Source organism: Malaya genurostris, chromosome 2 (assembly GCF_030247185.1).
Source record: "Malaya genurostris strain Urasoe2022 chromosome 2, Malgen_1.1, whole genome shotgun sequence".
In the NCBI taxonomy this organism is placed as follows: Eukaryota; Metazoa; Arthropoda; class Insecta; order Diptera; family Culicidae; genus Malaya; species Malaya genurostris.
Window position 1 is genome coordinate 324,306,477 of NC_080571.1, and position 13,702 is coordinate 324,320,178.

General features: G+C 36.7%; 1 protein-coding gene across 1 annotated transcript in view; it reads right to left on the bottom strand.

Moving 5' to 3' along the window:
* Positions 1–13,702, bottom strand: part of LOC131431378 (brain-specific homeobox protein) — a 28,849-nt gene that overhangs the window by 1,224 nt on the left and 13,923 nt on the right. Inside the window, exons 2-4 of the mRNA XM_058597058.1 lie at positions 8,219–8,427; positions 7,894–8,062; positions 7,648–7,781 (exon numbers count right to left, since the gene is read on the bottom strand). Coding sequence (XP_058453041.1) covers positions 7,648–7,781; positions 7,894–8,062; positions 8,219–8,427 — 512 coding nt within the window. The remainder of the gene's footprint in view (positions 1–7,647; positions 7,782–7,893; positions 8,063–8,218; positions 8,428–13,702) is intronic.

The following is a 13,702-nucleotide window of genomic DNA, read 5'->3' on the forward strand; positions in this document are numbered from 1 at the left end:
CAGTGTTTTTTCCCTTTTGGTAGTTGTATAATATAGTGTTGACAACTTTTATAAGGTTTACTCTGCAGAAATGGGTAATCAGTTCACGAATTGCTAAACAACATCAGTTCTCCTGCAAGAATGTGTGAACAGGAATTTGCTTCAAACATTTACCGCTTTCCATTGTTCCCAAAACAAGTAGGTATATTAAAAGCATATTTTAAACCGCTCGCTGGTATTATAAATACAGTTTAATTTGCACGTTTTCACAATCTTTGAAAAGGTTATAAAAATAAAGAATTGAGAACACTTTTAACGAGCTGAAAAGTCCTGGGCCTAACAAAGAGATTTTTTGGTTCAAAATTTACTTTATTCATCAACGTAATCTCCATCAAGAGCAACGCAATCATTCCAGCGTCGCTCTAACATTTCAATACCACTTTTTGGCCCAAAATAGCCTCAGCTTTAGCGATAACCTCTTCATTCGTGCGAAATTGCTTACCGGCCAGCATTTTTTTTCAGGTCCGCGAACAGCCAGTAGTCGCTGGGAGTCAATCCTGGCGAATACGGTGGATGCGGGAACAATTTGAAGTTCAATTCATGTAGTTTTGCCATTGTTTCGATTGACTTGTGACACCATTTTTTGCTTTGCCATATACGGTTGTTTCTTTGCAATGTCAGCCTTCAAACGCACCGATAACGCTATATAATATTCACTGTTAATGGTATTTCCTTTCTCTTCGATAAATATTACACCACGCACATCCCAAAATACTGAGGCCATAAACTTTCCAGCCGATTGTTGTGCTTACAGACGCTTTGGACGAGGCTCACCAGTTGCTGTTCACTTAGATGACGATCGTTTTGATTCCGGAGAGAAGTGATGAATCCATGTTTCATCCATTGTCACAAATTTCCGGTTTGTTACGTTTAAACATGGCCAAACACTGCTGCTCAGAATCATCAACACGTTCTCGTTTTTGGTCAACAGTGAGCAAACACGGCACCCACTTTGAACAGAGCTTTCTCATAGTCAAATGCTCATGCAAAATAAAACCAACACGTTCTTTTGATATCTTTACGATGTCAGCTAACTCACGCAACTTCATTTTTAGATTTTTGTGAATTTTTTTTAATGTTTTCTGGTGTTACCGTCTCATTTGGACGTCCACTGCTTTCTGCATCATCGGTGTCTCTACGACCATATTTAAAGTCAGCAAACCAACGTTTTATTGTTGTTTCTGATGGAGCGGAGTCTCCACAACACTTTTCCATCAATTGTTTCGCCTGAACGATATTTTTTCCCATGAAGAAGCAGTGTAAAATTAAAACACGAAATTGTTTTAGATCCATTGTTCTGAAAATAGCAAAAGTAGCGCCACTCTTAGCACAATAACTCACAAACTAATGAAAATAATATATTTAAATTAGACAGGTGTCTCTTAAAAGTTAGTATTAACTGAAAAAAATGTGACTGCAATTAAACTAGCGCCATCTCTCTCTCTCTCTCTCTCTCTCTCTCTCTCTCTCTCTCTCTCTCTCTCTCTCTCTCTCTCTCTCTCTCTCTCTCTCTCTCTCTCTCTCTCTCTCTCTCTCTCTCTCTCTCTCTCTCTCTCTCTCTCTCTCTCTCTCTCTCTCACTCGCTCTCTCTCTCTCTCTCTCTCTCTCTGTGTGTGTATGTTTGTGTGTGTGTGTGTGTGTGTGTGTGTGTGTGTGTGTGTGTGTGTGTGTGTGTGTGTGTGTGTGTGTGTGTGTGTGTGTGTGTGTGTGTGTGTGTTAGCCCAGGGATTTTTAAGCCCATGTGTTACGATTACAAGCCTCAAGTATTCGCAGCAGTCCCTATTATAAAGACTGTCCCAGAAAGTATGGACGCACTTTGATTTCGCTGTAAATAATTCATATATGTTAGATATTCAAATTTTATTCGATATGCTGATAATATTAGACAACAACAGAATATTATTCTCAACATTTGCTACTTTGCCATTGGAGACTAGCTGGCGCACCTTCTTGCGAACGTTCATCATTAAATTCCGTACAGACTTCTTGGCGACAAGTTTTGACACTTTTTTCCAATCTTTTTCGAACTGTTGAATGGTTTCGGCTGCCTAAGATATGCCTTCGTTAATGCTCAAAATTCCTCTATTGGTCGAAGTTGTGGGCAGTTTGGTGAATTCATGTCTTTTGGGACGAAAGTGACATTTTTGGTAGTATACCATTCTACCGTTGATTTCGAGTAGTGGCAAGAAGCAAGATCTGGCCAGAAGACAACAGGATCCTTGTGGCTTCGAATCATGGATAGAAGTCGTTTTTGTAAACATTTCTTGATGTAGATTTCGCTGTTCATTGAAGCAGTGGTGATGAAGGGTTTCGAAATATTACAGCAGCTACAAATTGCTTGCCAGACCATAGCTTTCTTACCAAATTTTTCGACTTCAATCGATGTCTCGGACTGGTTTAATACTTGCCCTTCTCGCACCGTAGATTATTGTGGTCCCGGCAAGAATTTGTAATCGAGTTTCACGTAGGTCTCGTCGTCCATGATTATGCAGTTCAAATTTCCAGCAAGAATCGTATTTTACAGCTTTCGAACCCTCGGCCTGATCGATGCTTCTTGTTTCGGACTTCGTTTTGGTTGTTTCTGTTTCTTATAAGTTCGAAGATTCAAACGTTCTTTAGCACGAAGAACATTTGACTTCGAAATGCCCACTTTTTTGGCCACATCTCGAACTGAAACCTCCTACTTTTGCTAGAACGCCTTCAATATACGTTTATCCAACTGAGGGTTAGCAGGACCTTTTTTCGATCCGTTTTAGGTTTATCCTCACCGAACTTCCTGATTGCATTTTGCACGGCTTTTTCACTTACTCCTTCCATATTTGCTATCTTTCTCAGCGACAGTCCACGTTCTGTGCACCATTTGTACACAATTTTCCGACGTTGTTCTGCTGAAAGTCCACGCATTTCGAAACAAACTAATGAAAACGAATAAACAACTACACAAGTGGTTAGAGAAGAGTGAAGAAGAGAGCACAGTGACCACTTTGGTCGTGTGCTTGAGGTCGTTATCTAGTTGATATATCCATTTTCATGGCTTATTCTATTCAGCACAAGATAGCACAACATTTTCATGATGCACACTTTATGTTTCGCCTTCAACTCGTCAGTGCATAACATGTTGTATGTTATGTTGAACTGTTATGTCACCCAGCAGTTCAACAAAAACCTCCAAGTAGACTAAATGCTTCTGCTACTTGCAGAACACTTTATTAGTTTACCCCGAAATGTAATGTCTTATTTGACGTGCCGGTTATGTACCCTTAACACAAAATGGTTAACCCCTGAATAATCTATTAATATTTTGAACATTAAAAGTGTTTCGATGAATTGGTTCATCAATTCGATTAAATGGCCCAGCTTCACGGTATTTTGGCATTGCCGTGAATCTAAACGTTTTTTTTTCAGTTGGTTGACGGGTGTCCCGTCGCTCCCGAATGTGTTGAACTTCGATTCATCAATAAATAAAGGGTGATTTTTTAAGAGCTTGAGAACTTTTTTAAACAATAAAACGCATAAAATTTGCAAAATCTCATCGGTTCTTTATTTTAAACGTTAGATTGGTACATGACATTTACTTTTTGAAGATAATTTCATTTAAATGTTGACCGCGGCTGCGTCTTAGGTGGTCCATTCGGAAAATCCGCTTTTTTATCGACAAATTTTGTTCAGCGATGAGGCTCATTTCTGGTTGAATGGCTACGTAAATAAGCAAAATTGCCGCATTTGGAGTGAAGAGCAACCAGAAGCCGTTCAAGAACTGCCCATGCATCCCGAAAAATGCACTGTTTGGTGTGGTTTGTACGCTGGTGGAATCATTGGACCGTATTTTTTCAAAGATGCTGTTGGACGCAACGTTACAGTGAATGGCGATCGCTATCGTTCGATGCTAACAAACTTTTTGTTGCCAAAAATGGAAGAACTGAACTTGGTTGACATGTGGTTTCAACAAGATGGCGCTACATGCCACACAGCTCGCGATTCTATGGCCATTTTGAGGGAAAACTTCGGAGAACAATTCATCTCAAGAAATGGACCGGTAAGTTGGCCACCAAGATCATGCGATTTGACGCCTTTAGACTATTTTTTGTGGGGCTACGTCAAGTCTAAAGTCTACAGAAATAAGCCAGTAACTATTCCAGCTTTGGAAGACAACATTTCCGAAGAAATTCGGGCTATTCCGGCCGAAATGCTCGAAAAAGTTGCCCAAAATTGGACTTTCCGAATGGACCACCTAAGACGCAGCCGCGGTCAACATTTAAATGAAATTATCTTCAAAAAGTAAATGTCATGTACCAATCTAACGTTTAAAATAAAGAACCGATGAGATTTTGCAAATTTTATGCGTTTTATTGTTTAAAAAAGTTCTCAAGCTCTTAAAAAATCACCCTTTATAACCGTCCGCCATTCCTGCACATCGACTGTTCACCGGTAGTGGTTTGTTGACACGTAGTGATGGGCAATGCGGCTCATTCAAATGAGTAGCTCTGAAGAGAACGCACTTTTGTAAGTACCAGTTCAATTGAACGTCAATGTTGAGAAGCGGTTCGAGAGAGTGAGTGTGAGAGCCACGGAAATACACGAGCGGTATAGGCGATCTAACGTTGTGTTACTCAACTAGAGGTGTACGTGTTCGGAGATGATGATTGCAAATTTATCTTCCAAAACGTGAGAGAGAACAAATCCACTTGTAAAATTATCTATGCATTATTTACAACACTATTTACTTATGCGAAAAGTAAATATTGAATTATTTACGGGATATTGAAATAATTTACGGTGTATTGAAAAATTCCAATTGGAGTAAATCAATGTTTTTTCCCTATTCCAATAGAATATTCTTCGATTATTCGAATTTCAACCACAAAAAAAAAATTCACTAAATAACAAATATTCCTATGTATTTTGACAGCTTCATTAGGAAATATCATCGTTTGAACAACAACGCAATCTAACGGGTGTTTTAGAGAGGTTTGTTTTTTCAATAGGGATTACTCTATTGTCTGAAAGTTGTTTTGACGGTGAAGAGTGACATCTCTACTCAGTATTGTTTGGTAAATCATCATGAATGGGTTAACTTCAGAACAACGCTTCCAAATGATGAAAATTTATTTTTTAAATCAGTATTCGATTAAAACTGTTTATAGCGCGAAATTCTCTTCAGTCATGAGACGAATTTTTGGTTGAATGGATACGTCAACAACCATAATTGACGTATTTGGAGCAAAGATAATCCACACGCCGTTCAAGAAAACCGATAAATGTACTTTTTAGTTCGGTCTATGAGCTGGTGGAATCATCGGTTCTTATTTCTTTAAAAATGAGGAAGAACGACGCGTTACCGTGAATGCAAAGCTATACAAAAACATGATCAATGAATGATCTTTTTGAGAGCCGCGGTTCTATTGAACGGCTCGTGAGCGTTCGCCTATCACTGGCTCAGACTACACGAATCACGGTTGTTAAATTTTAAGTTAAAATGCATACGATTCCGCCGAAAAAAATAAAATAAAAAGCGCATCTTTAAGGGGAATGTTAGGATAATAATCGGCTAAACTAGTCGGTAAAGAACTAATATACTGAAACCAGCAAATGCGTTTACCGGGATTGTAAGCTAATTTTAGCAATAAATGAAAGTTTCCAAATTAATTCTCTGGCCTATAACTTTTAACCAGGTTTTCGGACAGGATACAAGGTACCCATGTGAATCGCTCAGTGAACGAAACTAATATTCACGAAAATCAATTATTCTCGTCAATAAAAATCGCTTTTTTCCGGCTCCGAACAACGTCAGCATTCCTGGAACAAACGGTACTATTCCTGCGACTTCTTATTAACTTGATCTGGGAATCGATTGCTCCTTAATCATTGCTGGACAGAACTGAGAGCTTAAACACAATTTTTGAACAAAGACAGCACCTTTTTGCAAAATGAAAACTAACAAAATTCGGATACATTCTAATGTAAATCAATGGTAACATAGATAGCTGTGCTATAATGACCAATGCAACAAACAAAACTTTGTCGTATGCTACATTACTAAACTTTTTCTATAGATTTATTATCTTCACTGGGTTCTAAAAATATCTATCTAACCCCACGTTATAGTATTTCAATGTTGCATAGGTTCTACTGCATTGATTTTATTGGTTGCTTTCAACAAATCGCGACTGAAAGAAGCAAATATATGAAAATTTTAAAGGCGGACTCATATAAGTATAATTAATTCGTGCATTTAAAAATTCTGTAATTTCCTCGTTTTAAATCTATATGTGTGTGTCTAGCATCCCTACTTTTTTGTTTCAGTTATAAAAATGGCATCGAAGTAAGAGTCAAAATTTTTCCCGCGCATTTAAAAAATCCGAACTAGTCGCACGTTAGGTTGGCGAAATTGTTGAATAAAATGTAATTAAAGTATTCGAAAAAGCATTTGTCGACAGTCAGGAAGACTGGAATGCTTACACCGAGACAGATTTTAAATAACTTCCTGGACAAGAGTATACATCATACGGAAATTGGAAGAGGAAAGGTGGTAGAGATTTTCAAATGCATGAAGCTGTCAAAGTTTACAAAAATATATTTCACGAGGCAAACTATATGTTCCTTTGGTTCAAAGCATAAATCAAATAAACATAGATTTCCCTGTGTAATAGTAATGCAGTTGAGAAACCCGTGACACCAAAAGCACCGTCTGGTGGAGAATGGGTGCGTAAATGCTCCTAAAATGCATGCAAAAAGTTGCCTGCGCATTTAACACAACCACAGTAGCTAATGGAAAAAAGTACACCCGTTTGTCACTAGAGGTGCTGTTAGTGTCACCGTACTGTGAGAAATCTATGTTTACTTGATTTATGTTCAAAGATCAGCATTTCGATTAGATTTGGCATCTTTCCATAATGTAAGAATGGTAATAGAAAAGCATGCCATGAACAGCGGGCACATAAACCCTATCATGTACCATACCAGAGCTTCACATAATAAAAAAAATTTTAGGTCATTGTCGGCACATCAACAAGACGTAAGGTAATGTCAAGTAAAATATTTCGAGAAGAGAGACTTACACGATTGCAAATTTTTGAATAACGTCGTCACTGTATTTAACACCACATACATTGCCTCGTGCATGCCTCTTTTTATCCTTACTCAAAACAAACATTTTTTACTGCATTGGACGCGGTTGACATAATTGTTTAGTGGCACTTGTGCGACTTCTGCGTCATAATACAGCATGAACACTGGACCTGCTGTTTCAAACCCGACTGTTTACTGTTGGGTCGTGAGGGCAAGTGTGTTATTCGCGTGCTTTCACTGATCGTAATTGTTAGTGATAACCCAAAAATGTCTCAGACACCGGAAATTTCGTACTGTTTCGCTTTCATCTTTGGAATCAAAATACTTTCTTGAAAGCAAATAAAAGCAAGATAATTAAATTCTTGAAAGTTAACATTTCATTGAACGGTAGCCAACAACAGTTTCTTACGTCAGAATTCGACTGGAATCACAAGACAAGACAAACTTTACAGCAAAGGTTCGTTCACCACCATAGTAAAAAGGGGAAGTAAATTCAACTTTTAAGATGTTCGACTTAATTGAGTTTCGTCTTCAACTTACCAGTATTGCTGACCTCCCGTCGACGTAATTGCTTTTTGTGTTTCATCCGGCGATTCTGAAACCAGGTTTTCACTTGGGTCTCACTGAGACCCAGCGCTGAGGCCAATTCCACTCGTTCAGGTGTCGATAAGTACCTATCGAACGAAATGATGCATGTATTTATTTTCAATACAAAAATGCAGAACTAATTATATATTCATAGCCACGTCAATTAGAATTACAAACACGTTATCAGAAAGTGCTTACCTCTGAGCTTCGAACCTTTTCTCCAGTCCTGTCAACTGGGGGTCGCTGAAAACGGTTCGAGCCTTCCGTCTGCGGCAGTGTCGCAAAGCACTCATACCCATGCCCAGTCCGAGCGCTATGTCCGGACAGCCACCACCAGGAAACAAAGGAGACCCGGCAAATAGTCCCGCTGAGCACCGAAAAGGAACGAAGACCAAAAATCAATTTCGATAGTAATTGAATCAACACAAAACATTTTCCACACATGGTTTTCCCAGTTAGTGTAGTATAAGTGAAAAACTTTTTTCTAATCAAATTTGGTGACAACGAAAAACAATTAACTTACCCTGCGAGAGAAAGTACGGGTCGACTGTCTTGTAGCCGCTGGCAGATGGTGCTAGGTACGCTCCCAGTGCCATCTGTAGGTATCCCGGGTCGCCGTAGGGGTTACCCGAATAGATAACACTCGGATTGGGGCTGCCGAAGTGTGGACCAGCTGTCCCCGATGAGCTTCCGTTCGGGTGACCATTCTGACTGTGGGCTATTTTGTTATATCTGAAACAAATGTAGAACCATTGATGAAATCCGTTCTAACAATGGTGTGTAATAAGCGAATATGACAGTTTATAATTTTCATGGCATTTATTTTAGCCATACTTAAACTAGGATTGAAATAACTGGAATTACTATTATTGACACACTTGCAGCTTGTTGAAAACACGGGAGAACCACACGTCTCAAGTTTATAAAATATTTTCATATACAACTTTTTCATTATTACAAAACTCTCGAGCTTCGACACTAATGCTTATGACAGACTTGTGATATCGGAATCACTGTACACCGGAAATCACATGTCTGTCACCCTAAATCACGGTGGTATAACGCGAGCATCATGATACAACGGTGATTTCCGTACTACGGTCATTTATCGTTGTACTGTGCAAAATCACATCACTGTTTACTGCTACCAGCGCCATTGACGAGCGATGGTGAACTCACGAAACAATATTTCCTTCTTCAGAGTATCAAATAATAAACAATCTTTGTTTTATTTTGAAAAAAAAATCTCTGTAAAATGCTAACCAGCAGCATAAAACTTATACACTTTATCAACGTTTTATAAATTTGGTGAAGTTTTTAAATACAAATAAGGAAAACAATATATTCATATTTGTACATAAAATCAGCACTATTGAGTTATTGTTTTCTATTCAATAACAAGTAGATTTATTGTTGAAATGGATTTAGAAAACATAATGATTCATATTTTGAATGCACATGTGGTAATATTAAACGATAAATATCCAATACATTAATAAACCAATTGTGGAGTCACAACTTTAAACTTCTCAAAATCCTAATAAAACTATTGAAAGATTATATATCAGCCTAGTAGACCATTTTTCATAAGCGTTATGGAGTAAAACGAAGGATCAAACCTATTTTTTTTTTCATAAATACGTTTATTTCTTAAGGCAGTTTACATAAGTTTTTCTTCGCCGTAGTATCACTAAATTCTTATCCTAGTATAATTCTAAAATAGTCAACACGATTTAAATTTATTAAAACATATTCCTCTTATTACTTAAATATCATCTTAGGTAATTCGCCATTAATTATGAAATCTACTCGGAAATATTATTTGAACCAAACGATTAACTTCTATAAATTATAAAATAAGCAGTTATTTTCAGACATTTTGTTGATAATTTCATAAAGTATTTCGAGTTTGTTTGTATCATTACATAATTTCTATTCTAATTTAGCTCTTGGTTGAACTCATGGACGCTGCTGGAATCAGAACTAAGTCTTAAAAGGGTCCTTTATTACATTGAAACTCCAATTTTCTTTATGAAATGATAAAGAATTTGCATGTATGGAAGGTCACGACAAGCAAGAATGTCGCGAACTGGGACATTGGATAGTCTACCTTGGGTACGCAAAGAATTTATTAGTTGAGATCTGACATCACGATACTCCACGCATGTCCAAACGACATGATCAATATCCCGATAACCTTCTCCGCAAGCACAATGATTAGTCTCGGAGAGCCCAATTCGAAGGAGATGTGCGTCTAACGTGTAGTGATTGGGCATGAGTCTGGACATCATACGAATGAAATACCTACTAACATCCAGTCTCCTGAACCATGCCTTTGTCGATATTTTCGGAATAATTGAGTGCATCCACCGTCCCAGCTGGCAAGTGTTATTTGGCGAGTCGCGCTATAGAATTCGTTGAAAGCAATCGGTCGCTCATAAATTTCACCTTCAATAGCACCACGTTTGGCAAAACTATCGGCTCTTTCATTGCCTGGAATGGAGCAATGAGCCGGGACCCAAACTATTGTGATTTGATAATTATTATTCAATATGTCGTTCAGGCACTGTTTTATTTTGCCCAAGAAAAACGGTTCATTTTCGCCAGCAGCTTTTGAGCAAATGGCTTCAATTGCGCTCAGACTATCTGTGAAAAGAAAATAATGGTTTGGAGATAATGTGACGATTACACTCAAACTATAATGAACTGCTGCTAACTCTGCTATATAAACAGATGCAGGTTCTTGAAGCTTGAATGAGGCCGAAACATTATAAGAATCAAACCTATGTCAAATCTATTTCGGAATTATTTTAAATTCAAGAAAGTTTTAAAATCAGCTTTATGATAAACATAATTCTTTTTTTGAAAATTTCGTAATGAATAAACTGAATATTTTTGGAATATATGTGTGCTATGCCGTTTTTATTGGTTACATAATAAGAATATCTTAGATTTATTTACTATTTTGAAGCTCAATGTTAAAAGTTATTGCGCTCTTATTTTAATTGTGAATATGCTGGTAAAAAAGGAATTATTACTGAACAACTTAAAATTTTTGCGAATTTTGCAAAAGTCGGTATGATTTACAAACAAAATTTGGTGATTTATCACCTTTTCGGTATAAATCAGCTTCGTTGCATAAAAAATAGTGCTAGTGTTCCTAAAAGTCTTTCATATTTCCTCCATTTTCTATTTTTATTTGATTTTACGGTAGAACATCAAAATTGTGGACATCAAATTTTGACTAATGCTAATTACATTTAAATAATGAAGGTAAAAATCATGTATCTCAGAACAAACGTGTCATAAATGTACCTTAAAACCTTAAAATTTGATATGAGTGAAATTGTCATCCGAAGAACACTCACACACAAAATTAGTTTTAATTCAGAGAGGCATTGATTATATCTTTCATAAATCAGTTACTAGGAATACACTTCAAATCGCAAAAATTATCGGATCATCGGAGCTGGAAAATTAAGCAAAGTTTTGAGTTGTTTCGTTTCACTGTATATTCTTTCTGGGCGCAAAACATGTTTGTCACCTCATCGTTGTACGCGTACAGCGTTGTATAGAAATCATTGTACAGAAATCACATGTCTGTCAGTGGTATAACGTTCTGCATAAACTGGTTAGCAACGATTTTAGACATCCTTATCAAAGATCCTTTGATCTTTTCCTTCATATCATCTGTATCACCTGATTGTTAACAAAGATACCTTTTGACAAGACTCCAAAATCGTTCAATGGTGATGAATCACTGTTATCACTGTTTTTCGCTTTGTACCATGGCCAACTTAGTAAACAGCTCGCTCAATTCCCTTTGCGCATCGTATTTCTCTTGTACTCTCTCGTATATGAACAAACTGTACCGGGTTGCCAGCATACATTTTATTATTTTGATGAGAAGTTTTATCACATTAATCTATCGTATGGGTTGGACATTACATGGATTCCAATGAACAATGAAAAAATATTCAACTTTCACAAAGATTGAATGTTTGTGTGTTTGGCAGCCTTGTCGAGCCAATTTTTTTTCTCTCTCCTTTTTCAGAATGCTATCAGGAAACCAAAGCAAAAAAAATGCATTGAAACTGACTTGTTTCACAGAAAAATACAAGACTTTATTTTTATCGCGATAACATATATGTTTTTATGTACTAATCGCATCTAAACTAAATAATCTAGACTTTGTCACGGTAGATTTATGATACAGGCCTTCAAAGCCGAGATATTCGATGAACAAGTAGAGGTATGAATTTCTGAGCGTTCCAATTTTCAGCAGTTCTTCTGTCAGAAAAAATACAACACGACCGCTAAACTCAATGAATCATTCTGAAAATTTCATAGAATATTCTCAACTAAATTTCGAAGACACTGTCAGGTGGGTTTTTCTATATTCTGCACCGTTTCCAAGAAAATTTAATTTGAAACGGGAAAATAGCAAAAAAAAACCTACCACTTTACGGTACTGTCCTCAGCCCTTTAAGGGGCAATTTACAATCGTACAATTGTAAATTGGCCATTGTTGCAAATTGCAAAAGCAGTTTTCTTGGCAGTCTTCGAGGGGAAATTCAAAAAAGAAATATCAGTTTGTTTAGAACGTTTTTCTGAACAAACTGATGTTTGTTAGAGGAGGAAGCTGCTTTAGCATTTTACAACAATAGCTGTTTTCCTGTCACTGTAGGTAGAACCTTAAGCTGAAGATTTTTTACATCGTTTTTTTTTCCCCGGCTTTTAGGGGCGGGTAGGGTCTAACACTTTTGGAAAATCATTTATTAATTTCTTTGTATTTTCTCATAGTAAAACATTCTAAGAATTTTCAAGCTTATCGGAACAAAACTCAGCAAGTTATGGGCCTTTATCTTTCCTTATCTCATACTGCGTAGAAGTAAGAGCTCGGCACACAGGCCCAAGATTTCCGTTTCGATCGACTTAAAAGCTTGACAAAACATTCTTGAAATGTTTTATTATAACAAATTATAAAAGGAAAAATCCATGTCCATCGTCATTCAAAAACTACTGAACCAATTTTTTTCAAATTTTACCCACACTTTTTACATTTAAAAAACCAGAACCCATCGTTTTCCTTTTCGTTGTTTGTTACTTTGGGGAGGTTTTACAGCTACAAAATGGCGGATTTTGTTGTGAAAATCGTAGTTTTTACTTTGAACAACCACCAAAAATTCAAAAAAATAACAAAAATCAAACAGAAATGTTGGGGTCTAGAAAAACTTCTACTCTATCTATGCCGCTTTGATGATTTGTTCACTTCTGATTAGTCTGCGCTGAGATACAGTGGACACCGCAATAATGATTTTTAAAAAGCGTTCTCAAAAATATCTCTTCACCGACTTAGTTCTCAATATTTTTCACTAGAAAATTACAAAATGTTGTTCGAATGATGTCATGCAAAACATTTGAATTTATTTTGTGGCACGATAATTCTGAAAAAATTTCAAAAGTGATGATTTTTTCATCATTTAACACCTAGATACTATTTATACGGTTCTATTTTTCTGAGTTTTGATTTCAAACCGCTATATAGAAGACAATAATAATTCGACTAGATACAAACAAGTTTAAATGGGATACATAAAACTGCTGCCTAAATAATCAAAACAAATTTTAGCAGTGATTTTGACAATAGTTTTGAAATCCTTCGTCGACAGTTCGAATAATCCCATACAGGCCCGTACCCAGGATTTCATTTCGGGAGGGGCCCAAAGATTAAAAAATAATGTTTTTAAAGATTGCTTATGTACCTAATTCTCGGTGTGCCTTTTACGGCTGTGTTTAACATACACTTTAAACTTTTCCACTGGAACTGATATTGTATTACATTTCATTACGTTTGCTGTCTTGTTATATCTATAACACATGTCTGAGACATTCTAAATAATTTCTAAATTCTACATTCTAAATAATATATGTTTTTGATTTCGGGAGGGTCCTCTGGGTACGTGATTGATCCCATAGGACTGGCCCATGTAGTTTTTTAGTTTTT